General features: G+C 47.1%; 2 protein-coding genes across 4 annotated transcripts in view; one reads left to right on the plus strand and one right to left on the minus strand.

Moving 5' to 3' along the window:
- Positions 1-914: 914 nt before the first annotated feature.
- LOC108109303 (BTB/POZ domain-containing protein kctd15-like) lies at positions 915-16,962 on the plus strand. 2 transcript variants are annotated; one of them, XM_017217798.1, is made up of 6 exons: positions 915-989; positions 4,923-5,375; positions 6,069-6,131; positions 14,487-14,594; positions 14,867-15,354; positions 15,550-16,962. In XM_017217798.1, exons 2-6 carry the CDS (start codon positions 5,365-5,367, stop codon positions 15,981-15,983), a joined length of 1,104 nt encoding a protein of 367 aa, XP_017073287.1. In that variant the 5' UTR covers positions 915-989; positions 4,923-5,364; the 3' UTR covers positions 15,984-16,962. The 2 variants fall into 2 exon arrangements, with proteins under 2 accessions (XP_017073287.1, XP_017073288.1); XM_017217799.1 differs by lacking the exon at positions 915-989 and having other exon boundaries at positions 5,346-5,671.
- A 685-nt stretch (positions 16,963-17,647) lies between these two features.
- LOC108109050 (epidermal growth factor receptor) overlaps positions 17,648-27,285 on the minus strand; it is a 45,479-nt gene continuing 35,841 nt past the window's right edge. For both annotated transcript variants that reach the window (XM_017217365.1, XM_017217364.2), the window contains exons 2-5: positions 23,769-23,991; positions 21,358-22,526; positions 21,135-21,267; positions 17,648-21,066 (exon numbers count right to left, since the gene is read on the minus strand). In XM_017217365.1, the coding sequence (XP_017072854.1) occupies positions 18,618-21,066; positions 21,135-21,267; positions 21,358-22,526; positions 23,769-23,991 (3,974 nt within the window). In that variant the 3' untranslated portion in view covers positions 17,648-18,617. The remainder of the gene's footprint in view (positions 21,067-21,134; positions 21,268-21,357; positions 22,527-23,768; positions 23,992-27,285) is intronic.

A 27,285-nucleotide genomic window follows, 5' to 3' on the forward strand; every position in this document is an offset into this window, starting at 1 on the left:
TATAAACACCGATAAATGCCATACATACAAGCCATGTGGCATATAAAATAGTGAATGTAATTTTATTCACATGTCTTGCCCCAGGCCAATCCGCTTGGCCCGCCGGCACCAAATTGCACAGCAACAACAGCAGCATCAGCAACCCCGGAACAACGGCGCACCTCTCCGTATCTCGGGTATCGTATCGGTCTTTCTTCGGTATGTATATATATATATATGCCACATTATATGCAGGGGACAAGGGGGCAAGGCGGGGGGCAGGGGAGCGGACCGGAGAGCTGAAATCCATCATTGGCGCATGGCCTCGGGTCACATTTGGGTTGAAATATTATAATTACAAGCGAACGCCCGCGGGCAAGGCAAGGAGGAAGGTGAACCGAAGCTGGACTGGAGCCGGAGCCGTAGCTGTGGCGTCGAACATTGGCATCGCATCGCGAGCTTAGCCTGGCTAACAACCACACGGTGAAAAATCGGCTAGGAATTTGGTCTTTTCGGCTTATAAAGTGTCGTATGGAAAGAAGCTACAAGGGGTAAAGCAGAGCTGTGACGTTAGTACCTCTTTATTATCCCAAAGTCCAAATAAACTTCTTTAAAGTAAGAACAATATTGTGTATAAAATGTTTGAATCTAAATCAAATCTAGAAAAACTCTGATGAAATGAGATAATATTTTCTTTCAGTGCAAGGGAGGGTTAGAGGGGATGTCGGTCGGACGGGCGATCGAAGTCGCCGCCTGCTGCTGCTGCTGCGGATATGGATACTTAGTTGTGGTGGTTGTGTTTACGTTGCGGCTGATAACATCCCGTGTTGCTGCTGCGCCAGATGTTGCTGCTGCCGCCATGCCTGGGGCAAGGCAACATGTTGCACGCAACACGCTCGACGCCACTCGGCTTAGACCCCAACAGACCCCAAAACAGTCTTTTCTCAACGGTGGTTCAGTGTGTTTGTGCCGATGGTGTTTGCTTTGTTTGCCTTTGACAACGGTGGCAGGTGAATAACAGTACCAGTTGGCTATTGCCATGGCTATTGCTGCCGCCACTTTTTTGCGTTTGTTTGCCTTGGTAACTTGTTGCACGGCACGTGTTTGGACAACTGGCAATTGGCCGAGTGGCAAGTTGTCCACATTAGTGGACTGGGCGGGGCAGCTGCAAAGCCATACAAAGGATAACAAAGTAGTGGCTATATAATTTAAGAACAACACTGGAGTGCCGGCTGCCTGTAATTATTGGCCAAGCTGGTTCAAAACTGGCCAACTGGAATCACAGTTTTTGTCGCCCAAATATACAGCCAGAACGATGGCAGCAGGTGACAACCAGTCCGAAGAACGGGGCCTGGGCCTATGGTACCCTCATTATATGCAAAGTGTACAGGGCCGCCAGCCACTCAAACTTAACTTATTTTTAACTTGCACATTTTTCCTCAGTCTCCGGCACTGCCTCCGCATGGCTGCGGGCCATCTTAGTTGCATGTTCGAGCAATCCTTTCCGTTCCGTTCGCTCGTTCCACCCCAAAAAGCTGGAAATAAAGAACTGGTCCTCTCTCCCATCCATAACTCGCGGCTATATCTTCTTTTGCGTTATATTTCCCTCATTCTGCTTGTCTTTGGATATCAACTGTCAGTTTTCGAGCTAAAAACCCCAGCGGGCTAGTTTGTAAATCATTAAAATTATGCACACACACACACACTCACTCACTCATACATACATACCTCACATCCGCACACACTTATTATGTAGAGAAGTTGGCCAAACTGCATAGGAATCATTATGCAGTTAATGACAAATGTCACGCATTGCTAATGACAAAAGGATGTCGGCAATCGACTCCTGAGCCCCCTCCCTTCAGCACCTCCCCCTCAGTCAAAAGTGGCCACAATTAAAAGGCAAATATCAAATGGCTGCCACTCTCGTAAGCGAGAGTCCAGCTTTCACTGAGCTTGGGAACTAGTGTGTGTGGAAGTCGAATCAACTTTTAGGTATTCAGCATGAGCTTTGCATATCATATAAAAATATAAGATAGACGGAAAACTTCATTAGATTTCTTAAAATCGAAACTTATCAGAATATTTCTTTCAGTTTTTGTGAGTTTTAAGTCTAATCTTGTTGTTCTATATAGGTATATATTTCTTATTTCATAAAGCAAAGACACATTCTCAGTATCTTTCAATAATAATAATAAGGTAAACACCTTGAAGTTTATAGTTTCCCCTAACCCAATAGAAAGTTAAAGTAAAAGCCGAAAGGACCTCCGCAACGAAAGCTCTTTAAAAATCGCTATCCAAACACTTCATTATGGGACGCATTGGCTGTAAAATGATTACCATTCAAATGTTAATGTAAATGTTGTGCCACATATGGATGAATGGGTAGATGGATGGATGGATGAATGCCTGAATTGATGGTTGATATGTGGTCGCGTTTGCTGCCACTGCCACTGCCGCTGCAGTTCGGTCGTGCGTTAAAAATTTAACGCGAATTTCAGGCTGCGGCGGCAAAAATGGCATCATTAAGTAAAAGCCCCGCGGCCAGACATTGTGAATTTTATGAGCCTTTTCATATATACATATATATATATATATATACGAGCATGTTTTTGTTGTTTGCTCGCTGGGTATCGTTAATAATAAAAATATATATATACCACCTATCCACATATACTTTAAAGCCACACACACTCGGGCAGCCTTGTGATGAGCCGAGCACACATAAATAATAGTAATAATAAAAAATCACAATAATGATGATGCCTGATGGTGTCGACGGTCGACGGTCGGGGAGCAACAAAAAATCAGCGGAAATTCTCAGCATATGCGATGGCATTTAAATGTTTGTGTTTTCCCATTCAGCATTCAGCATGATATTGATTGACAAGCAAATGCACAAGCCTTGAATAAATATCCAGGCAGCGAGTGGGCGGTATGGCCAGTCGGACTGGCTGGGGGGCGTGACGCGAGGGCTACTTTAAAAAGCCATCAACAAATAATTACAAGCCAGCGAAGGGAAGTGTATAAATGTCGACGCTGACTTCTGAGCCTCAGACGAGGCAGCCATTCGTTATATATGGGATATATATATATATGTATAAGAGTCCTGCAGCGGGACCACTCCTCCCTCAACCCACTCCACTCGCCCCAAAGCGATCCAAACAATAAAGCATAAAGCGCGCCGCACACATTTTGTCGAATTATTTTGTTGGCAGTCCGCTGGCGGCAAACTGCAGCAAATTGGCTTGAAATATTGGTATTGCCATATGTATGAGTTCGTATGTGAGTGACTGAATACATGCGACTGTGTGTGCGTGTGTGTGTGTGTGTGTTGGTGTGTGTCTGTGTGCGTGAGCTTGTGATTAAAAAAATATTTAAAACGGCAAAAACGCAAAGCGACGTCAAAATAAAGGAGTCCGCTCTGCCATTTCTCCCGCACGAAAACAATAAAAGCGACCCACTGCCTGCCACCCCTTCCAGCTGAGTGAGTGAAATGAGCGATAAAATTGCAACAATTTCCACTCGTCGTAGGCAGTGGATCCGATAAAAGATGAAAAATTGAAATGCCAGTGGTCGCAGGCAGCAATTATAGTTTGACATGTTTTATGGATCAAAGTGGTATATGGATTATATTCAAATTGGAATCTTAATATAGTTATTAAGCACATAAACTAAACATCTTAAATTGGTTATAATCTTTAAATGATATATATATATATATTTATAGAGACTAATATTTCTGTGTACCACTCACGATTCCATCTCTAAGAGAGATCGCAATTTCTGCAGCGGGAAAATATAGCGAAATATTATTGTGGCGCATATACTTCAAAATGAATATGGCCGCGGGGCAAATAAGCGAGCATTCCGAAACAATTGCCAATGAAAAATGATGCGACACAACTCTCGGCATTTGCGAGGGGTTGGTGGGTTTTGCCAGCCACCCAGCCACCCAGCACCACCTCTTGGGGGTGTTCTTGCCAGCGAGTGGGTGGAAAGTTCGCACTCATTTTAATTACAGCTGCCTAACTGCAGGCCTCACTGTACTTCCCATTCCAGCTCGTGTTTTGAAACACTGCCCGGGGCGTATTTATCACAAGTTTTTCTTTGCATTGCCGCGGGGCAACAAAATATTTCAGCTGCCTCCGTCGCTCAGTCGCTCCTCGGCTGGCCCGCGGGCATCCAGTTCTGGCCCGGCTCAGCTCAGAGCCTCATTCCCATTCCTATTGCCCCGTTCCGTTCCGTTCTTCGTACCGCCGATGCCGGCGGTTCTGGTTCTGCTTCTTCAAAGTCTCTGGAGCTGATGCCGCACAAAGTTTCATTTCGTTTGGCCCCAAGGCCCAGCGTTCTATGCTTTGTCATTAACACAAACACGCATACTCTCGCACTCGCTCACGCACACAGCGGCATTTGGCACTGCCGGGTGTCAGCTGTACATGCACCCACACACATACACACACATGGCCAAAGGCAACAAAAACAAACAGGCTTTGATATTTACAATTATAGAAAATCGGGCATATAGAGATGTCCCCCATGATTAATGCAACTTATGGGTTAAAATTTTGTATACACTCAGCAAAATTAGAGTTCCTTAAAATGTTAATTTAGTTTGGATGTTGAATGTTATTAGAAAATGAGAGTTTGAATAAGGCAATAGGAAACTGTTGATAAAGTGTCAAAGTTATGAGATAAAATATTCAATATGCCTTGTTGATAAAAAGGTAATTTATTTTCAAATGCTAAACCCTTTAAAAACTGGAAAACCGTAGCTTGAATAATGCCTCAATTCAATCAGAATTCGACTAGTATTTATTATTATCCGTAAAGATGCCTCCAAGTTAAAGGCAAGGTTGTTTTAGTCCTGCAACTCTAATTAAATGCTTCGATTTATAAGGCAAGCGAAAGCACTTCACCTAGGCCAATTGTTCTATTTACAGTTACAATGTTAATTGCGGCAGCTTAGTTGCACACAGCACAACGAAACAAGAACAACGACGGCAAGAGCGGGCCACTTAAACCGGAAATAGACTATTAAACGTTCACATACGCACACATAGACATCATATGGTGCGAAAGCCAAGCAGCTAAACAACAAACGGCGCTCTCTCTTTCTCTTCGCTGCTGCCTCTTCTACTGCTGCTGCTGCTGGTGCTGCTCTCTCTCAAGGTCGTCGGCTCAACTCAACACAGAAGACGCCAGCAACGAACTCTACTCCACTCCACACCAGCGCAATCCATTCCATTCCACCCGCAACTAGACGCAACTCGAGCCGCAACACGCAACCAGCAACTGCAACGGCGACGCAACACGGAACCATCAGCCATTAGCCATCCATCAGCAAGGCGAGCAGATTCAGTTTTCGGCCAACTTTCGACGCGAATGCAAGTGAGGTAAATTGCGAGCGCTCAAAAGTAGGCAACGCTTAAGCCAAACGGTTAACGGTGAACTGAGAACGGTATTCGTCAAGCGGAAACGGAAGTAAACACTTCGTTGGCGCGCGCACTCTGTAGAATTTAAACTTGAATACGCTTTGAATAGAATAGCAAGCGATCTGCAGATCGAAGCAGGCCAAGGATATATCGAAGAGAACTGAAGATATCACAAAAATCAACGACGATTATTTATCTACGCGCGCGTTGTAATAAAAAAGAGTTAAAGTGCATTTCCTAAATATACCAACCTTTTTGTGAGTTCTTTGAAGAGGCTTTGGAGTTGCAAAGTACTCCTTTCATGTGTATAAGTTTCTTACTTATTTTATTTGCTTAATCCAAGATCTGAGTCATTTCGAATGAATGCATTTTCTAAATCTTTCACTACTAAAAATTATCAAAACCAAAAGAATCTTAAATAATAATTAGTAATTATTTGTTACTCTTTTGTTATTTATTAAAGTTTCTTACACTTTGAGGATTTACTCACTTTTGAGCTTGATTCCAGATATTTTCATATATAAACAACTTTATTACATTTCACAAACTCGAATTCAACAGACTTAATGACTAGAAGAAGATCAACATTTAAAACAAAATTTGTAAACATTCAACTAACACCTTCTTCCTGTGCTCTTTTCGCCCGAAATACAGAACTCCGTTTGTTGCATTGGATCAACGATCGCCGTTGACGGTGGATTCCTCCTGCCCCAAACGGTAAGTAAAACCCAAAAAAACCCAAAACTTTTCATTTGAGAAATGCCCCGAAAATCCCAGCCAGCCTTCGAGCTGGCCAATAAATTAGTTTAAAAAAAGATTCTGTAATAAACGAATTTTTGACACACAACAGCATCGACAGTCCAAGTTGCAGGCCACCCGATCTCTCTCCCTTTTGGTTTTGGCCAAAAGCGCCGCCGGCCACTGATTTTCGTCTCTCCCACATGCCAAGTCAGAAATTGTGCGCCATAAACGAAGACTGTTTAAAAAAAAAAAAAATTATGCGCCTCAAGTGCTCTGTACCCGCACCAAAGGAGAAATAAACAAAAGTAAGAAGAGTAACCCAGGGAAAGGGGGCGGCGAAGGAAGCGGGCACCGGCGACGGGTAGAAAAAATCATACGAAATTCGCCCGCGGCTCTTTTGGGCAACCTTAGCCCCCGGCTGAGTTATGTGTGCAGACGAGAACGAGTCGCATTATTTTTTCTACCTTAAAGGCTATAAAATACGATGGTGCTGGGCATGGCGGGGGTCGGGGCCGGGCTCGGGCTCGGGGGTCGAGGGTCGAGGCGAAGCGGAGGAGGGGGCATGACCGGTTGTATTGTGGCTGGTCGAAAACTAAGCGGCCAAAAGATGACCCCCGGGCCAAATACATACAGCACACTCGTACAACAAATTTTTGTTTAGCCAGCGAATCGACGGTCCGTGAGAGTTGTCCGTCTGTCCGCTTGTCCCTCTGTCCATCTGTCCGCCAGCTTGTCCGCTTGTCCGTTGAGTCGGAGCCAAGTCATGAGGCAAAGTTCAAAGCGAGAGCTGCAGTATGCGAATTTGTATTCAAATAGTGAAATCACTTGCAGCAAAGTAAGGATAGTTCTTGGAATCGAAGGAGATGTTATTAGCTTTTTACAGATTTACAAAATGGCAAAATATATAAAAAATCGATTAAAAACTATCCATGTTAATTCTGACATCTAGTTACATATACTTTAAACTTAACAACTTACTTTTTAAGTTAAGTCCTCCTTAGGCCAACTGATTTACCATTCCATTTTTCCCTGTGCATCCGAGGGGAGGAGCAAGGCGTTGACGACCTTCGCCTGTTGCCCTCTCACTCTATACAGCCTTCTCTTTCATGTGGAAGCAACTGGTTTTGGTCTTATCTCTGCTGTTTCTCCCTGGTTTTGTTTTTCTTTTTTGTTTTTGCATGCCAGACACAAGAATTTCCTCATAGGAGGCGGAGTCGAAGTCAAAGTCTTGTTTGTTTGCCTGTTTGTTTGGCTGGAGTCGCAGTTCGCGATTCTTTCCCCGCATTGTCACAGGCCCCTCTCACTCCTCGCTCCCAGCTAATTTGTTTTCATTCAGAGGATTTAGGCTCCAGCTACTTGGATTCGCATTTACATTAACGGCCCGTACCTGCCGCTGCTGCTGCTGCTGCTGCTGGATTGGGGAACCAGCGGCAAAGTGATTTCCATTACGTGCCAATAGTCAAAGCCTCCGCTTGCTGCATTTGAATGGCTGAGGCTGTGCCACAAAAGCTCTTAACGCGCTGTGTGTTAATTAAGCTGCAATTCGGCATCATTACCAGCATCAACATTGCGCTGCCAATTTGCCACCAACCGAGTGGCTCTGCAGTTGCCAATTTCCGCAAGGGGTACGACTCTCGGCTATCGCGTAGATATGAGCAGCAATATAAGAAAACCTGTTATCCAGTTATCTGGACTTGAGGATTAGTAAAGTTTCAGAAAATATAGAAGAAATGTTGACTGATTTATTTTATGAAACAACCATCGAAGATATAATTTATAAGCAAACTTCTAGTTCAGAAACGCCAAGAACGTAAAGTTCCTTCTTTTCATCTATTACCTTTTCACATACACCCATTCAAAGTCCCATGCCTAAAACCCCTTGCTAAGCATTCGTGGATACCCGGGATTACCCATTCCAGAAACCCGATCCTTTGGCCAACTGCACCTGGCGCCACTGCTGTTGTGGTTGTTGCCGTTGCAAGTGCATTTTACTTCAGTTGCCTTTGTGTTGCATCTGCTGTTGATGCTGTTTTTGGCTGCGATATGCACACGCAAATTGCACCAATTAGGCAGGCTGGCTGCATTGTCTGCCGCTGCCAGTTGCAGTTGCACTTGCAGGAATTCATCTGAATGGGCTTTGCCATGATGGTGGGCTTCCGTTTCCCCTTCGAATTCCGAATCGTGTTCCATTGTTTGAGGGCTATTCGAGTGGAAACATGCCTGTTAATTATTATGTACACTTGATTAAGTAGCACTGGCAATCAAACTCCCCAGCGAAGAGCTATCAGCGTGCTCACATCGAGCCAACAACAACGAACAACGCTGCGTATGCGCAATGTTTTCTTTTACGGCAATATTCCGACGCTTTGGCTGCTTATCCTTTGCGCTTTTGACTTGCAATTCAATTTTCAAATTTAGCAGAATAAAAACATCCTATCTCGAGGTTGAGACACACACTCTTGCACACACACTCACACACACGTGTGGATTTATCCTGAATATATTTATATTTTGCTTGTCGTCGTCGTCGTCGTTGCTGTTGTTTCAGTTTTTCCATGCTGAGGTCGTAGGTCGGCGAGTTGTGAGTTGGCTGAGTAATGTTTGCTCTGCATACGTAGCTCCAAACCAACTCCACCTCCGCCTCCACCTCGGCATCCTCTTTGGCAAAAAGCACCCCCTCCACAACCCTTCGCCCGGCTTTTTGCTGAGTGAGCCATATGCAGCGCAATCGTCGTTTTTATTTAATATTTTCTAATAAATTTTTCAAAGTTTATTTTTGAAAGCCTTGCAGCGTTTTAATATCTGCTGCTTCAGTATATGCCGGGACTCCAGTTACTCGCTCACTCACTCAACTTCTGCCAGACTTCCCTGCCCACACACTCACACTCTCATACCACGCCATCCGTCTCTCTCCCTTTCTCTCTCTCTCTATATATATATATATTCACATATATATCGCATATATTTGTACAATTTGCCATGGCGCACACATTCTGCAACTTTGGCTAACAATTTTCGTAGCATCACACTGGGAATGGAGCGGGGTAGGGGGAGCCTGGTCTGATTTCCCATATGCCGCAGCTCCAGCTCCGCCGTTTGGATTTGGACCCTTTGGCTAAAGACGACGTCGACGCAGAAGTTGTGCTCGGGCAATGCAGCCCGAGATCCGAGATCTGGGAGGGAATGGCACGGAGCGGGAGGAGTCAGCCCCATATGGCCGGAGTTGGGGGCCTCCTGGCTTTGGCCTTTTGTGTTTTACTTGGGACCTCCGACTGCCCGGCAAAAGTTTTTCATTTGCCTGCTCATCAGCGTTTTGATTTTGGTTTTGGCCAACTGCGAAACGAAAACAAGCCAGCCTGCTTGCTCCTCCTCGTCGACCTTCTAGAGAATGGCTCGGGGCTTTTGGATTCTTCTCAAGTTGTCCCCAGGACATTTTGCAGATTTTTCCTCTCTTTCCTTGTGTGCATGTGTGTGTGTCTATATGTATGTGTATGTATATGTGTGTGTTTACTTTATGTTTGTCTTGGCTAGATACACAAGCGTTCCGTTACGTTCCGTTTGGCATTCCCTTATCTGCAGCTCCCGGGAGCCGTAAGTTTGCTTTCTTTTTCCAACCCCGAATATAAGTCCTGCCTAATTGGAATCCTCCACCCTCGCCCGCCCGTCAAACATAATCTGCCGCCTCCGCCGCCTCTTGCTGCAAGTGTTGCAGTTTGATAAATCTTCGGGTTTCCAATGTTTTCGTATTAACTTTCGAGGTGGATTCAGTGCAGCCGACGTCGCTTTCGCCGCGGGCGTTTTAAAATTGAGATAAGATTTTGCCTCGAAAACTTTCGTTTTGCTTTTTATTTTCCCATTTTTATGCTTCTTCTGCTGTTGCTGCTGGTGGTGTTGGTGCTGCTGCTGCTGCTGCTGTTTTCTTTCTGCCTTATTCTCTCCTGTTGTTTTGCGAGCTGCCTGGGGAGCATTGAGGCCATGAGACGGAGACCAACTTAGGTATGATATCTTTAAATGCAGGCAACACACATGGGTGTAAGCCAAAGCCAGAACGGACACGACTAGACTTACCTACCAATCGCAAAAGTTTCCGCCTGCAGCATCATCCAGCCAGCCATCCAGTCGGGGGGCTGCCAGCCCAACCCTTAGCCTTATCGGAATCGGAGTCGAGTTTTGGGTTGGTTTGCTACGGATCGGGAGGTGTATCCTTGCCGTTGTGGTTACTGGCTATGTTCCTGCTCCTTTGTTGTTGTTGCCGGTGCTGCTGTTGCTGTTGCTGCTGCTCCTACTCCTGCTCCTGCTCCTGCTCTCGTTGCCCTTAGCACTGCAAGGATAAATGAATGAGGAGGCACCCACACATACATGCACACACACACACACACACGGAGTCACATGTATGAGCCGGAGAAGCCCTGAAGGAACCTCCCCAGAACCCACTACAGCAGATGGAGGACTGCGGCCAGGAAAACCCCAAGTTTCAATCCCAAACACCGGGCACCTTGCCCGACTACAGTGGGCACTCGCTTGTGCGGAGCCCCAGTGGATTACATTCGAGTGGTGGTGGAGGCAGAGAGAGGCCCACTCCCCCGCTCGCCAAAGAGCTGTGCTGATGAATAAGCTCCCCGCCTTCCGAGGGTTCTTTGGACCCCAGTTCCGCCCGTATTCCGCATTCCGCATTCGGTATTCCGTACTCCTTGGCTTGGCTTGGCCCAGCTTGGCTTGGCTCGCTTTCCTTGCTTGGTTTCGTTTCGTATCCATCCATGATTTCCGCACTAATTCCAAACGATCGCCGCGGGCCTAGTCAGCTTTTGCCCTTTTTCGCTAGCTCTCTCGCTCTCGCACAGCTAGCCTTCTCTTTCGACACTGAAATAAGTAAGTCTCAAGTTGGGCTCTTACCAAGAAAGGAAATGATGTTTTCAGGGGAATCTATTTCATAGTTGTTTCCCAAAAGTTAATGACTAAAACTAGTGAATTATTTTTGCTATGAGCAGTCCAATAACTTCAGAATTTAAAGGGAAGTTGCACGCATTTCTTTCGAGTGCACCTAGCAACCAGGACACTCGGGCTGTCTGGTCTGGCCTTTGTGTGCGGAAGGTTGGCTGGCCGCAGGACATTTTCTAGGGTTACATAGTCAGCGTCGCAGTCGTCAACGTCTGATGCTCTGCCTAGGTGTGTGTCGCTATCTCAATGTGGGTGTATGTGTGCAAGTGTGTGTAGTGTGTGTGTGTGTGTGTGTGGTGTGCACTTTAGCTCATTTCTTGGCTTTTGTTTTCGCTTTTGTCCTGTTTTGGGAGGGCGAGTGCCAGCACCCCCACCACCACTTCCATTCGATCCATTCCGAAAACCGAGCACCCCAAGTCGTGGGGAATTGACTGGGTGGCACTGAAATGGGCGGACCTGAGTCGAGTTGAGTTGAGTTATCCTCCCAGCATTCGAACATTGAGCATGTGCCAACGGCCAGTTTTGTCCATAATTCCTTTTTGGAAAATGGTTTGGCCCCGGGGCCAGTTCATCCCGGACTGGCCAGCAACCTGATATCCAGCTCCGCACTCACAATCTCAACAATGGCAAACTAATAAGCTCTCCCAGCACTGCCATCTCTTTCTGCCGAATGAAACATGAAACTCTGGAACTCTGAAACTACGGCAGAAGTATAAGAGGAAGTCTCCGCCCCAGCAAATGTGCAATGCCAAGAGTTAAGAGTTAATGGCATTGCCATTAAAACCAGTCCATCGCCAGGCAAAGATGTCAAATGATGGCCACAGAAAGGCCGAGGATGCTGGATGTTGGATGCCAGGATGCCAAAATGATGGGGGGAAGTCGGTTGACAAATATGACTACGGCAAAGGCAACTCTTCAAAATTCACTTTGACCGGAGATGAGCACGTGACGGGGGAAGTTTTAGTTTGAACTTTTAGATATATCTAATATATTTTTATGATTAAAACATGAAAAGACTAATAGTGCATTGCCTTAGTTAAGGTACTTAAAATAATTCCAATTTATATTAAATTTTATTATATATTTCCTTAAAATCCTTTCTAGCTTCTGTTCGTATCCTCATATTTTGGTCATGTCACACTCTCACCTCTGAGTCTCATCTCAAGTGTAACCAAAGGCGCTGCGAACAACTCCAGCAACTCTGCCCCCGCCCAGCCGGCAGCCTTGCCCCTCAGCCACCCAACCTCTCAACCCCTTCCCCTTCTCACCCACCTCCTTTCCCCCTTCCACTCTGCTCATCCTGCTACTAGACGGCATAGAAAAGATACCGCCCGCGGCGATAATGGACTAGAATAGGATGCAAACTGCAGTGCTTGTCTTATATACAATACCGTTAGCTCAGGGTGTCCACACACACACACACGCACACATGTGCACCTGTATGAGCAGGTGTGTGTGTGTGTGTGGGACTTGTTGTTGTTGTTGCACCTGCTCAAGTGGGCCGCAAAGCAATTGAAATTGAATTGTTTGTGTGGCAAGCCAGAGCTCAGGCATTGCATATTTTGTGGCTGCAACTGCAGCAGTTGGCCCAAGGAAGGATATGGCCAGGAAGGAGTAGCAAGGGACGGGGGGCGGGGGTGGAAGGATATTGGCTGGGAAACCATTAAGCCAGATCCCATAAACGAATATGCAATGTTTGATTGAACGCATTACTCACGCTTTATAATTGCCGTAAATTAATAATAAAAACCCAGCTATGTAGCACTTCACCCAGTTTGAGTCCGTCTCTTCCGCCATCGCTGCCATGAGAATGCCTTGCAGACATTTATTTTGTGCAATTTTTTGTTTTGGTTTTTTGTGGCACTGCTTTTGGTTTCCATTTGCCGTAACCCTGTTCGACGTTCGCTCCTTGCGACTCTATTCGCCTCTTAGCCCTGTACATTCGTATGGTCCTCTGGTAGATCCACTCCCTCTCCGAGTCTCTGGTTCCCACTCGCATTTGAATGTTCATGTAGTTAAAGTTAATCAAATCGTAATTACCCAGCCCCAGTCGTTTTCGCCTTGGGCCCTCAAACATTTAAAAAAAGCAAACTTGTTTAGCTACATGGGCAGCGGTGATTTGTGGCAAAACGAGGAATTTGTACTCTTTGCGAGTGACTTTATCGGTATCATTAACTACTCTTTATCCATTTGGTGTGAAAGTTTCCAATGACTTTTATTTCATTTTCATTTGAGTTTAGTTATTATCAGAAATACTGTTATATATTGGCGTATTACTATCACATTATTAATACTATTAAAACTACAACAAACTACCATTTCCTTAGCAATCATCAAGAGTTACATTTTGTTTGGTCTAACTGAACTACCTCGACAAGGTTACTTCGAGAGTAACGTGCATTCATAACTGAAGAGAACTATCTGTGAGCCAGGTTAATGTGCATAAGCCATGTGAACATTTGTCATATGGGGCCAACCCGTTTGAGTTCCCCACCAACTGGTTGATTGAGTTTTATTAATTTGCGGTCCTGCAGTCGAGAAACTGATACTGATGATGATGATGTCGGTGATGGGGATGGGGATGGGGCTCTGCTTTGGCTTACCAGATTTAGATGTTGCTTGGTAATTGGTGTTGACTTTGTTAAGTCGGCTCAGTGGCCGCGTTGCGCATACGCCATGTGGCACGCATCTGACTGACACGTCATAATTGGCGAGCCCACATCGCACATTGCCGCTTTCCTCGGCGAAACAATGTGATTTTCGTGTGAAATTCGACTGGCAACCCTCCCGGCCAAAACAACAGCAACAGAGAGTGCTAAAACGATGCTCTCGATGGCCGTTAACATTAACTGCATCCACATCCACAGGCCTGGATTGGTTCGCTTTGGTGTAAGCTATATGCTACATGCTACATGCTACATGGCGATTTGGTCTTGTCCACGACCGAAGCTGCAGAGAGCCGATCGCTTGGGGCCCGAAGCCCCGTAACTGAGATGAAAACGCAGCGAAAAACCAAATATTCCCACACAATCAGCCCAAGACTATAGCCATATGAAATATATATATATATATATATCTGACTTGACTCTGCCCCATCCAGATCCAAATCGGTGTGTATGTGTGTGTGTGTAAACTTTTATGGGCCCTGTGGAGAGCTGCAAGCGCTTTTCGACCCGTCGCGGCATTTTCGTTGTCACGTTTGCTGTCCTTCGTCGATGTTGCTGTTGCTGTTGATGTTGTCCGTAATCAGAGTCAAGTCAATTTCGGTTTGGCGCGGGGTCAAATTGGTTCTCATGATTAGCCTTTTCGTGCCCCCTCTGACTTATATAAGTCGATCTAATTATATATATTACCCGATAATTAACAAGGCTTTTATCTATTACTTGGTTGCAGGAAAAAATGCGATATGGATCGAGAGCGCGAAAGAGATGTCAAGGCTCTGGAGCCACGCGACTTGTCCTCCACGGGACGCATCTACGCCAGAAGCGACATTAAAATCAGGTAAGTCTTTGGTTCTATTAGGAAAGAGATTATTTTAAGGATTAGAATTAAATATTGTTAAATTATTTATTAGGATTAACCAAAATATTTATTTTAAAAGAGCTGAAGAGAACATTTTTTCTGAGTATTCCGTGTTGTCTGGAAAGTCCAGAGTACTCTGTTGGCTATATAGAGACAGGCTTCCACTCCACATCCACATCTTCATACCCACAACCCCTCTCCTTTGACGCAAACAATCTCATTGTGAATTCGTGAATGGCTTTCGCCCGCAGCTCCTCGCCCACCGTCTCGCCAACGATCTCAAACTCCTCTTCGCCCACACCGACGCCACCCGCCAGTTCCTCAGTGACGCCGCTGGGACTGCCCGGAGCGGTTGCAGCTGCTGCCGCTGCCGTCGGAGGAGCCTCCTCGGCAGGGGCCAGTTCCTATTTGCACGGCAACCACAAGCCCATCACCGGCATCCCCTGTGTGGCCGCCGCCTCCCGCTACACGGCTCCCGTTCACATCGACGTGGGCGGGACCATCTATACCAGCTCACTAGAGACACTCACCAAGTACCCGGAGTCGAAGCTGGCAAAGCTCTTCAACGGCCAGATACCCATCGTTCTGGACTCGCTGAAGCAGCACTATTTCATCGATCGCGACGGGGGCATGTTCCGCCATATTCTGAACTTTATGAGAAACTCAAGACTTCTGATTGCCGAAGACTTTCCGGACCTGGAGCTGCTGCTGGAGGAGGCCCGCTACTATGAGGTGGAACGTAAGTATTCTGCTTTAAAGCACACAGAGAAAAATACACTTTCCAAATATCTGTGATATAACTGCCATGTCCAGTTAGCCATCCTTGATATTTTCTCTCTGTGCATCAAGCCTCGTTATGGCCACTAGCGATTATAGCTAATTTGGTCTTCTCCCTGTCTACCCCTTTCTCTCCACATGACCGGTCCGCCCGCAGCGATGATTAAGCAGCTGGAGAGCATGCGTAAGGATCGCGTTCGCAATGGCAACTATTTGGTGGCGCCACCCACTCCACCGGCTCGCCACATCAAGACGAGCCCGAGGACCAGTGCATCGCCGGAGTGCAATTACGAGGTAGTGGCGCTGCACATCTCGCCGGACCTAGGCGAGCGCATAATGCTGTCGGCGGAACGGGCTCTGCTCGACGAGCTCTTCCCGGAGGCCAGCCAGGCGACACAGTCGAGTCGCAGCGGAGTGTCCTGGAACCAGGGCGACTGGGGGCAAATCATCCGCTTCCCCCTCAACGGCTACTGCAAGCTCAACTCGGTCCAGGTGCTCACCCGACTGCTCAACGCCGGCTTCACCATCGAGGCCAGCGTTGGTGGTCAGCAGTTCTCCGAGTATCTGCTGGCACGACGCGTTCCAATGTGATAGGCTCTGGCTAGGGATTCCCCAGCTCCCCAAGAAGCTGCAGCTGCCGTTGCACCATCAGTTCCGGTTGCTCCAGTGGCTTCTGTTTCCGGTTCCGGTTCGGGTTCGGGTTCGGGTTCCCTGCGACGCGGCCGTCTGATCCATGTGCGTTGCAGGCGTTAATCGTTCTGGGTCAGGTGATCAAAAATCCCAGCTGGGTGGGGTTAGCTATGAACAATTCCAAGTAAAAGAAATTGCTGATCAAGGCAAAGGAGATCGCGTTTAGAAACTGACGAAGCTTAAACGTGATTTCTGTAGAATAACTTCAGAGAAGGTACTATTGCTCAGAATTCTTCATATATTTTACCCATAACAACTCGACCCACCCTCGTCGGAGAACGTCTGCTCATCGCTGCTCTGAGCAGCAAAATAAAACACTTAGAAATACTTGAACACCCTTCGCAGCGGATGCAAGTTCTGAATCTGAATCCAAATGTTATTTAATGTTTATCAATTAAGTTTGCTGGCACCGACACTGGACGCAAACCCACTCGTGCGTATTATTAAGCCTTTAGAGAGCCAAGAGCCCAGCACTGATTTTGTTTATTAGCCTTGCGTTTAAGTCGAATATTGTTTCTCTAAGTGTACCACCTACAGCTAATGACCTTGAGTTGTTCCATTGAATCGAATTGGCCACAGTTTGCAGATGGCTTAAATTATTGTAACACACACACACCCACACACACACACACTGGGTAAACTATGGTAGAGTAACATAACCCAAGATCAACTCACAGCGAAAATAGTTTTGTAGTACTTAATTGATGTAATTGAACCTTTATGAATGTAAACTATGGGATAACTTTTTCAATATATACGACCGACGTCTAAATAGTCTACACCAATTCAAATAAAATTACATGCAAATATAGATATATTCAACAAAATACAGTTTGCGACCACGCCCTCTATAGAACAACCACTCAATTGAATATTTAAATAAAGCAAAAAATACGTGTAAGTTGTTTTTCTTCTTATTTAGAAGGTTTGTATTTAAATTTGAATAGCTAACGGATATCAACCGGTAATCCAGATGTCGGAAAGGCTATGATATATAGATGTCGCTTTGGCTTTTACATGAAGTATAAAATGTAAGATACACGGTGGCTTTGATTTTAAAGCAGTATCTGCGTGTAAAGCAGTGAACAACAATTGCGAACCATTTGAATCTGATACATGGTGTTCCTGTTTTATCATAGTGCAAAGCAGTTCAAAAATATAATTTATGCCTGATACATGGTGGTCTTGTTTTGTAAGCAGTTGATAATTTGGTAAAGCAGTTCAGAAAATATAGTTTCGGATTGACACATGGTGGTCTTGTTTAAAAAGCAGTGTAAAATAATAACTAGCCGTTTGAAACTGATACATGGTGCTCCTGTTTTTTAAGCAGTTCAGAATATCTTAAAGCAGTGCTTATATTGCCCCATTTGCAACTTTAAAGATCTTCTAAGAAGTATCTCAAATAAATTATCAAGATCGTTTCCCAATTGATACTATTAATAATTCCTGGATATTCATTATTTTCCTGGCAATGACAGTTTAGAGAAGCAGTGATCTGATTTCAGATATGCGAAAGTATCTGCAAATATCAATAACTTTCCATAATTAAAACGTAAAGATTTATTGAAAAATAATTTTATTTGTGTATATATATTCACATACATGTATATAGTCTAGTTTAAATTAAATTAACTTATCCAGTAGGCATAACTTGGCAAATCTACACGTGTATATATTGGTACATATATTGTATATAAGAAGTATATGTGTGTGTTTTCTATGATTACTTATGTATCTTTGATCAGTAGAATATCGCCTAGGCATTCGCTTACACTCTAGTGTGCCAACAAGGTATTCGAAATCTTTAGGAGATTTGCATCGATCGATGCATGGCACGCTCGGGATTTGATTGTAAAACTTTCACATATTGTCGAAGTAGTCGAATGGGATTTGAAACTAGGCCTAAAATTGCATAAGATCGGTGTGTGGCTACGCATTGATTAGTTTTTCTACTATTTTCATTGCTTAACTGTTTCGAGTCGTTCGATTTGTTCATCGTGTTAGAAGTCCTTAGGTCGAGTCCTACAAACTATATCACAGTTGGAAACTAGGCGCTACTAGAGACTACGGCTAACTACAAGTACAAGAAGTAATTGATGGCCGAGTGATCAGGACATCTCGGATTAGCTAAGTGCGCCCTCCGGTGGAGCCGATCCTCTTGGATCTCTTCGAGTTTGGCTTGACGGAGGCGTCTAAGAAATGCACTATCGGTGTTTTGTTCTCGTAATTACATGGATTCTACAAGCGCAGGACCGCGACGACGGTCCCTGCTGACTACAGCTTTAGAGGCTAAGGGCTAGAGGGTAGAGGATAGAGGAGTATACACAAAGATGCTGGGGGACTGGCTAAGTACACTAGAGAGTAATATCGGTAGTAATATACAAATCTATCGGGTCGGTCTAGGCTTTGTACAGGCGCGCGGGCTCCTATCTAAGATAACAGCCAGTAAAGGCATCTCCGCATGGCTTCCAAAGGCACTTGGCAAGATTCTCCTCCTTCCATTGGCAATAAGCTGCTCCTCCCTTAACGGAGAGTCTACACCCTCGTCTCCGTGTTGCGGTTTCGATGCAGAGGCTGGAGCTCTCTTTGGGTATCATTGTAGTACTCGTGATCGGAGCTGGTCGGCTCACTGCCAGGGAGTGGCACCTTGACCTCCATGGTGCTCGGAACTCCCATCACCGGAATCCCAATGGTCTGGGTGGGTATCGGCGCCTCGCCTACTCCCAGTGTCTGCGCGTTGAGCAGATACTCTGGATTGTCCACGCTAACGGGCACTCCGATGAGATCCATGTAGCCGGCGGCCACGCCCACCGCTGCCATGTTGTTTTGATTGGGATTGTTGGTGTTATTGTTGTTGTTGGGTCCCGGCTGGCAAGTGGGCATCAAGTAATCGTCCTCATCAACTGGCAGATCGAGGCGCAGATTTCCGACGCCCACTTCCCTGGCACTCGAATCCGTTTCATCATCTCCGCCACTGGAATTCTTGTTGCTGGGATCCTTGCAGTAGCGATTCAGCTTGGGTATCTCATCAGTGCAATCGGTTCTGTGGCTAGGCCCAGGTGCAGCCTTGGGTTGCAGGTAGTCATCCGGCTCCACAATTGTTTCAGAGCCGTCAGTGGTGGGCGCCAGTTTCCGGATGAGGTCCTTCTCATCCTGACTCGTGTATGCTGGCAGGCGAGTGAACTTATCGCCTGGAATGACCAGATACCGCCCCGGATCTCTGGCGAACTCTGCAAAGACCGTGGTCAGTTGTTTGAAGGTCGGCCGCATGGCAGCATCCAAATGCCAACAGGAGAGCAGGGTGCAGTAGATGTCCAGTGAACAAATCCCTGGCTGCTCCAGCTTTAGGCCCACTTCGATGAGATCGGGAATGTCCTTGGCGGGTATGTTCTCGTGAGGCCGCTGGCCGAAGGTCAGCAGTTCCCAAATGGTCACACCAAAGGCCCACACATCCGATTTGCTGGTGAAGACGCGGTTGCGGATGCACTCGAGTGCTAGCCATTTGATAGGCATCTTGCCACCGGGAGCCTTGTACTCATTGGAATCGCTGCTCAACAACTTGGCAAGTCCAAAGTCGGTGATCTTCACCAGCGAGGGAGTCTGCACTAGGACATTGCGGGCAGCCAAGTCCCTGTGTACCAGTCGCTTCTCCTCCAGATACGACATGCCCTTGGCGATTTGTGTGCTCCAGTTAAGCAGCGCCTTGGATCCGATCTTGTCCCGATTATTCCGTACATAGTCCAGCAGGCAGCCTAGGGGCATCAATTGGGTAATCAGCATCATCTGCGATGACATGCAAACCGCCAGGAGTTTCAGCAGATTCACATGCTCTACGGATGCCATAATGTAGGCTTCGCGCAGGAACTCCTCGCTGGACTCGGCACCCGTAGACTTAAGAAGCTCCTTGATGGCCACCGGGATCTTAACGTTCTCACCCTCCGGCACCCAAACGCCCTTGTACACTCGGCCAAAGGCTCCCATTCCAAGGACTCCGCCCTTTCGCAACTCGGCATCCTTGACGATGCGCAGCTTACACAGATTGGCTCCAATGTTCGAGGGACGTAGTGGCTCGGAATCCTCGCAGCCGGACAGAGCCATGGTCATCTTGACGGTCTCCTTCTTGGCCTTCTGCTTCTGCCGGCAAATGTAGGTGACCACGCACAGGATGCAGATGGTCGGCACCAGAACAGCCCCCGTGATAATGAATATCATGTTCACATCCAGATTGGCAGTCATTTTGCTGCTCCTCGGCGGACTGGAGGCACAATACGGACCAATGGCCGTGGACTGATAGTTCACGTGCCGCATATCCAAGGGACACTTCGAGGTGCAGTTAAACATGGTGGAGTTCGCATAGGGGCCGGTCTCGTTGGCGTCAAACACCTTGAAGTTGCGACAGGCCAGGCAGTCGTCGACTCCAGGACCCGTGCACCCGTTGCACTCTGGATGGCACTGGAAGCACTCGCGTCGCTCCTCGTCCGTGTAGTGATCCGACGGACACTCAGTCTCGCACTGTTCCCGCCGCTTGTAGTGGGTGCATTTGGAGCAGACCTGTTCGTGGTACCCATAGTTCGTGCAGAGTTCGCACAGAGGGTGGCACTTCCGGCAGACGGCTCTACCAGCAAGCGGCTTCAGCGATCCCTGCTCCTGCGGGTGCACATACTCCCAGAAGTAGCCGTCCGGGCATTTGTCATCCTTCAGCAGGCAGCGTTTCACAGTGGCGTCAGTGTTGATGATGGCCAAATTGCAGGTCTTGCAGGCCCCAAGTCCGATGGTGTCCTTGGGCCCAGTGCACCCATCGCAGGTGGCATGGCATTCGCGGCAAATACCGTGGTCGTTGTACTTGTTACTCGGACACTCGGACACGCAGTGCTGGCCGTCCCTCACGTGCACGCACTCCTGGCAGTGGTCTGCACCAGATCCTGTGCATGTCCGGCACTCTGGATGGCACATCTTGCAGGTTCGGTTGTCGAACTGGTAGGCACTGATAGGAGGAAAAACAATGGGTTAGATCGGGTTCGTTAGATTCCTAGAATGGGGTTTGGTACTTACTTGGATATATTACCACAGTCGGCGATGCAGGTGCCATTGAAGTTGAAGTTCTTGCAGGTGAGGCACTGATCGTTGCCAGCTCCCCAGCAGCCATCTTCGTTGCACTGATCCGAGCAAATGGTTCCATTTTTCTCTGTAAATCGTAAAGAAAGGAAGAATTTAGATGAGATGTGTTTTTGGGACTTTATGTTAATCTAAACTCCAAACTTCGATAGGTACTTACCGCACAGCTCCGCTCTACGGTTCTCGTTCACCCACACCTTTTGGTCGGGCGTCATCTGTACGGCCGGCCACCGGATGTTGCTCACGTAGCAGAGGTCCCGATTGTGCTGGATGACCACACTGCCGGAACTGATCTGTTTCAGATTGCGCATCTCCAGGCTGTGGAGGGAGGACTTTACGATGGCCAACGCGGCAAACAAGCTCTCCACCAGCTGGCGACCGTGGATGATCTCCAGGTTGCGGAAGTACGAGAGGTTCTTGAACTGCGGATGGGTTCCCTCGATGTTCAGATAGCCAGTGATCTCCTTAACCGTGGAGAAGACCTCCAGTCGCTCGGGATCCAGCGGAATGTAGCGCGGTCCCATCGTGTAGTTGTTGTAGACGTCCTGGAAGCCCGAGAAGGTCTGATCCAAGATGCGAATATTGCCATCGATGATAGTGCAGTTCCGGAAGGAATCAATGTTTCCGGCGTGTAGAACGCCGACGCCAGTGCAGGTCTTGGGACATGGTCCATTACAGGGTACACACTCGCTCTGCTTGTCCATCTTGTCCTGGGGACAGCTGCGGACACAGGCGCCGTTATCGCGCAACAGGTGACCCGGGCACTCCTTGACACAGGTGGCTCCGTAGGCGTACTTGCCCTCGGGATTGGCCTCTAGGACATAGGTGGTGGGGTTGTACTTGCGCATGGGCGGGCACTCCTCCTTGCAGACGCCCTCGTCGAAGAAGTTCTTGCAGGCGATGCAGTCCTTTTGGGTGGGCCCATTGCATCCTCCGGCGCAGAAGAGATGGCAGCACTCCCGAGGCTTGGGCCCATAGCAGCGACCTCCGGCACACTGGGGCGAGCAGGTCAGCTTGCTGAACTTCTGACAGTTCTTCGGTCCTTCGCCCCAACAACCGTTGGAGCAGCTTTCATGGCACTTGGGGCACTCTCGTTCCGGGGCCGTGAAGTTGTAGTTGTAGTAGACGCCGTTGGACACGATCTCAGACCACTGGATCGTCCGCATGTGACAGAGGTTGTAGTTGTTGTGGAAGCCGACATAACCATTAAGGACGTCACGTAAGTCAGGAATCTCCAGTGTGTACATCTTGGAGTAGGTGACGAACAGGGCGTACTTCTCCTCCTCCACGGACAAACTGAGCAGCGTGCGGCCGCGAATGATTTGCAGTCTGTAAGTTGGAATATAAAATATTAGTTTATGTTATACGAGTATACCCATGATTCGTCACCAGTTATGACCCTTTTGAGTAAATCTGGGTCGTCGTTGACGTCATTCAACAGCTCTTGAGCGATGCTCATGCGACGGTTCTTTTGGTCAAAATTCAGCAATTTCGGAACAAACTTCGCTGACACACGACTCATACCCAAAACGTTTGAAAAAATTTCATGGCACGAGCCAAGCGATATACCGACATCTTCAGCAACTTCTCTGATAGTGATTCGACGATTTTCCAAAACAATTTTCGTCACTGCTTGAACGTTTTCATCAGTTGTTGACGTGCTTGGGCGTCCAGAGCGAGGCTGGTCATTGGCATCTTCCCGGCCATCTTGGAAGAGTTTGTACCACTTGTACACATTTTTTTTACTCAGAACAGTTTCACCGTATGCCACTGTCAACATTTCAAGTGTTTCAGAGCACTTAATTTTATTTTTTACACAAAATTTGATGCAAATCCTTTGATCCATATTTTTCGATAGCAAAAAATCGCCGAGCTCGCAAAATAACTTGTAACTTTACGCCTCTCACAACCAAACAAAAGAGGATGTTCCATTGAAACTTGGTACAGATGTTAGGGAAGAGTGTACCAATATAACAAAACAAAAAAATCGATAATCGAAAATATGTTGCCCGCGAAATTTGAAAAGTCACCTTACTTTTTGAACACACTTGTTTGGTTGTGAGAGATTTTTTGGCCAAAAACAACACCACAATAATGCCTCAGCCACCATATTCTCTTCAATCGTTGCAAATCTCCGTCCTTTCATAGGTCTCTTCAGTTTTGGGAACAAGAAAAAGTCACATGGGGCCAAATCCGGTGAATATGGTGGCTGAGGCATTATTGTGGTGTTGTTTTTGGCCAAAAAATCTCTCACAAGCAAAGATGAGTGAGCAGGGGCATTATCGTGATGCAAAAGCCATGAATTGTTTTTCCACAATTCTGGACGTTTCTTTCGTATTGCTTCTCGCAAACGGCGCATAACTTCCAGATAATACTGTTTATTGACCGTACGACCATATGGTAAGAACTCCTGATGCACCACGCCATGGTAATCGAAGAAAACAGTGATCAAAACTTTGACATTTGATCGAACTTGGCGTGCTTTTTTCGGTCTTGGCTCGCCTGGGCTCTTCCATTGGGACGATTGGGCTTTGGTTTCGATATCATAACCATATAAAAAGCTCAACTTACTTTGGAAAGATCACGTGCTTGACGTCCACATGACTGATCAGTATATAGCCAGTGACCTCCCGAATGTTGTCCAGGAAGCTCAGGTCCAAGTCCTCATTCGAGAGCCAAGTCAGCTCCAGGTTGCCATCCACATAGGTGCAGTTGGTGTATCGATCCCTGAGGTTCCGGTAATGGTGTTCCTTGTCCGAGGGCACCGACAGGCGGGATTTGGTGCCAATGCAGACTGCAAAGAGAGTTGACAAAAGGGAAATCGTTGTAATACTGTGGGTGTTGATGCGGGCTAATGGGTTTTGTTTCTGGGCTGACCCTAAACTGTCCAATTATCCACAGCCCACCAGGTTGGGTAGGTGTTGATATTGACTTATGCCCGGGCAGCTTTGGGAAATTAATTTCGATTCGAACTTTGGATCGTAAACGGAAATAGCTATGCCCAGTGTTTGTTGTTTGTTGCTTGTTGGCTCGGAAGCTATAAAATGAGGTAGAAACCGAAACAAAACCTGTGGGCGCGAGACTCTCAGTGCCAGTTGGCGTTTTTAATAATTAGCAGCCCACGCAGTCTCGCTTCTCATCCCAGACGGCCTCTTATCATTAGTCAGCGACCTGTTTTAGCCGATCGCGTAGTCGAGCATCTTCATCTCCGGCGACAACTTCATTGATTTGCATCCGATAGATATAAATTCATATGCGGAGATTCTTATGAAAAGGGCTACGTGGGCTAGTCTCTAGCAGCTAGACTTGCTAGTTGCAAGTCCGTGTGGGCCGCGAAAGTGTGCCATGTGTCAGCGGTGAGTTGGAGTTAGACACCCACCTTTGTGGAGTTGCTTTCTGGCCCAGCCCACGGAGCAGGGCACCCAACTAATTATCCACAAAATGGCCGCTCCTCCTCCTCCTACTCCTCCTACCACTGACTTTATCGATTTCCTTCGAAGTTCGAACAAATATCCCATAATTATGAAGAGGAACGAACCAAAGACAGAAATATTTCTGTCGCCAGAAACGGAGAAATTCCTTTGGCGATGGGAAGAAAAAGTTAAATGCCCCCAGATATGCGTCCCATGCATTCCGCCAAAAGGCAAGAGCACCAAGGGGAGGAAGCAGAGGAGATGGTGAAGGTGAGGCCACGACTGGGACCTCGACTTTGTCGCTGGACACTGATCAAAAGCGGCTGCAGCAATCGAAGCGCAAAAATTTTCGTACAAATTCTTAAGCTTTGTTTCTGCCCAGTTTTTTGTTTGTTTTTCATTTTATTTTATTCTTTTTTTTTCGGTCGAGGTTGCCGCTGGGCAGCAGCATCAGCATCAGTCGCCTTCATTTCTCATGCCGAACGGAGCCGACATCACGAAACCCTTTTCAAGACTCGACTCCTCGACTGGGCTTTATCGCGCACAATTTATCAGCCAGGTTTTTCATGTTCGAGGCCTGAAACTTAAGCCACGACGCGACGCGACGCGGCGGCAGTGGATTCCCTGCCAGGCAAACGCCTCGGCTCGGCTTTCTTGTGAATCGAGCGTGGCGGGGCATTTGCGATTTTTCTTCTCGGCCAGGCCAGGCCAGGCCAGGGACACGCCCGCCGCCGCAGCCTCAGCAGCGGCCGAGCTCACAAAAAGGCTAATTTGTAATCCTTAGGCTAAGGCTAAGTGTGGCAACATTACTGAGCGGCCGGAGACTCTACTGTCTCAGCACAGCATAAGCACAAATCAAAGTCATAATTCATGATGTGCTCATTAAAACAAAAGACTTAGGCAACGAACTTCAGCGCGGAGATTAATCAACCAACACAGATGCGCAAACTACAAACGCAGACTCTGGAAAATCGCTGTATTTGCTGTATTTGTTTATCGATTTGTATGCCGAGCCATCAACACACACGACTTCATCTCCGTGGTTGCCCTTCGCCGCCCCTTTGGCCATCGACTGGCGTACTGATTAATAGGCAACCGCATTCCAGACTTTAACTCGCTGACTTTCTAAATATTGTTTTTGTTTCCAGCTGCCGTGTTTGCCTTTTCCCCGAGATGGAAATGGAAATGGAAATGGTAGTGGAAAGCCAGAAGACTGCATAATCGATTCTTTCGGTTTTCCATCGGCAATTTGACTTTTGGACCCCGAAGTTTTCCTCCGATTCTGGCCTAGACGCAAAGCGTTCTTGACGTGCTCCTCCGAGCTACTCCCCAGCCACCGATTCCCCCAGCGATCGCTGCAACAGACCCGACTCGCTCAGCCGGTTCTGCGCACTTAACAGTTTTTGTTGCTCACGTTCGTACCGCTCTCGGCGCTCTTTACCTTGCCTTGCCATGCCTTGCCTTGCCTTGCCTCACCTTCCCTTCTCTTGTTGCCTCGCTGCCTGATTCCCTGTATCTGTATCTGTGTTTTCATTTCGTGGAAAAGATTTTTAACTCATGGCCCGAAACCAAAGCCAAAAACAAAAACAAAAAACCAAAAACCAAAACCCAGACCCCAGATGGCTGGCAACATTTTTGTGTACCCTCGCCCGAGGGGCAACACGAAGAACAAGAATTGTCTAGATTTTGTTGTAATATAACAAAAGATTTAAAAGGGCATTAGGCAGGCTTTGTTTTCTCAGAGTTTAGATCCAGAGCCATGAGAGATCGAATGTTTGCTTACCCCATTCGATCAAATTATCGGGCACTGCCGCCGTCCGTTAGTGCCGCCGGCGGTATGTGAGTTTGGAGATATTTTGATGAACAAGTACATTGATCTGATCCGCTGATCGGTGGCTGGTGAAAGTTTCGATCCGGCGCCATATGCAGATGCAGCTGCCCGGATCGCAAGGTGTCATGGATAAACGTCCGACAGCAATTGCAATGCGATTGGTATGGCCCCTCTCTCTCTCTCTCTCTCTATCTCACTATCTCTATTTCTTTTTGCCGCCCCACAACTGGCCATAAATAATTCATAACTGTTTTGCGACAATTTCAGTCCATTGCGGCTCGGCACGCGCCTATTTTACAATGAAATTGTGTAAAAGTGCTTAATAAATTCATTTGCGCGGCCATTAAAAACACGCAGCTCATTAGGGGAGGGGGCTTAGCACTGGATTGCAGCCAAAGCTGCAGTCAGAGTCGGAGTCTCCAGTCCGACGCTTACGTGCGCGGATTTTGCAATTTTCCTCTCTCTCTCGCTCCGAGTTTTTCCTGATTTTTTCAGACTTTTATTTCGCTTTTGCAGAATGCTGTTGCGGCAACTTTCTTTCGTGCTGACTGCTATTTGCCGCGATGTTCTATGCTCGCATCGTGGCGTCACGAAGGCGAAGGCAAATAAGTGCAACTGCAGCGGGTGGTGGGATGATGGCACGGATTTAAGGGAGGGGCAGGGAACACGAAAAAGGGGCCAGGAAATCTTCGCCAGAAAACGCTTGAAGCGCAGGCGCATCTTCAGCCTGACTTGGCATAACAAATTTCCAGGCAGCACTCGTCGTGGCAGCCACAAAGCACTGGCAATCGACTGTCCCTGGGTTAACAGAAGGCACTGTCGGAAATATATCCCCAAAAGTTAT

This window comes from Drosophila eugracilis, unplaced genomic scaffold, assembly GCF_018153835.1.
Source record: "Drosophila eugracilis isolate 14026-0451.02 unplaced genomic scaffold, ASM1815383v1 contig_1765, whole genome shotgun sequence".
Taxonomy (NCBI): Eukaryota; Metazoa; Arthropoda; class Insecta; order Diptera; family Drosophilidae; genus Drosophila; species Drosophila eugracilis.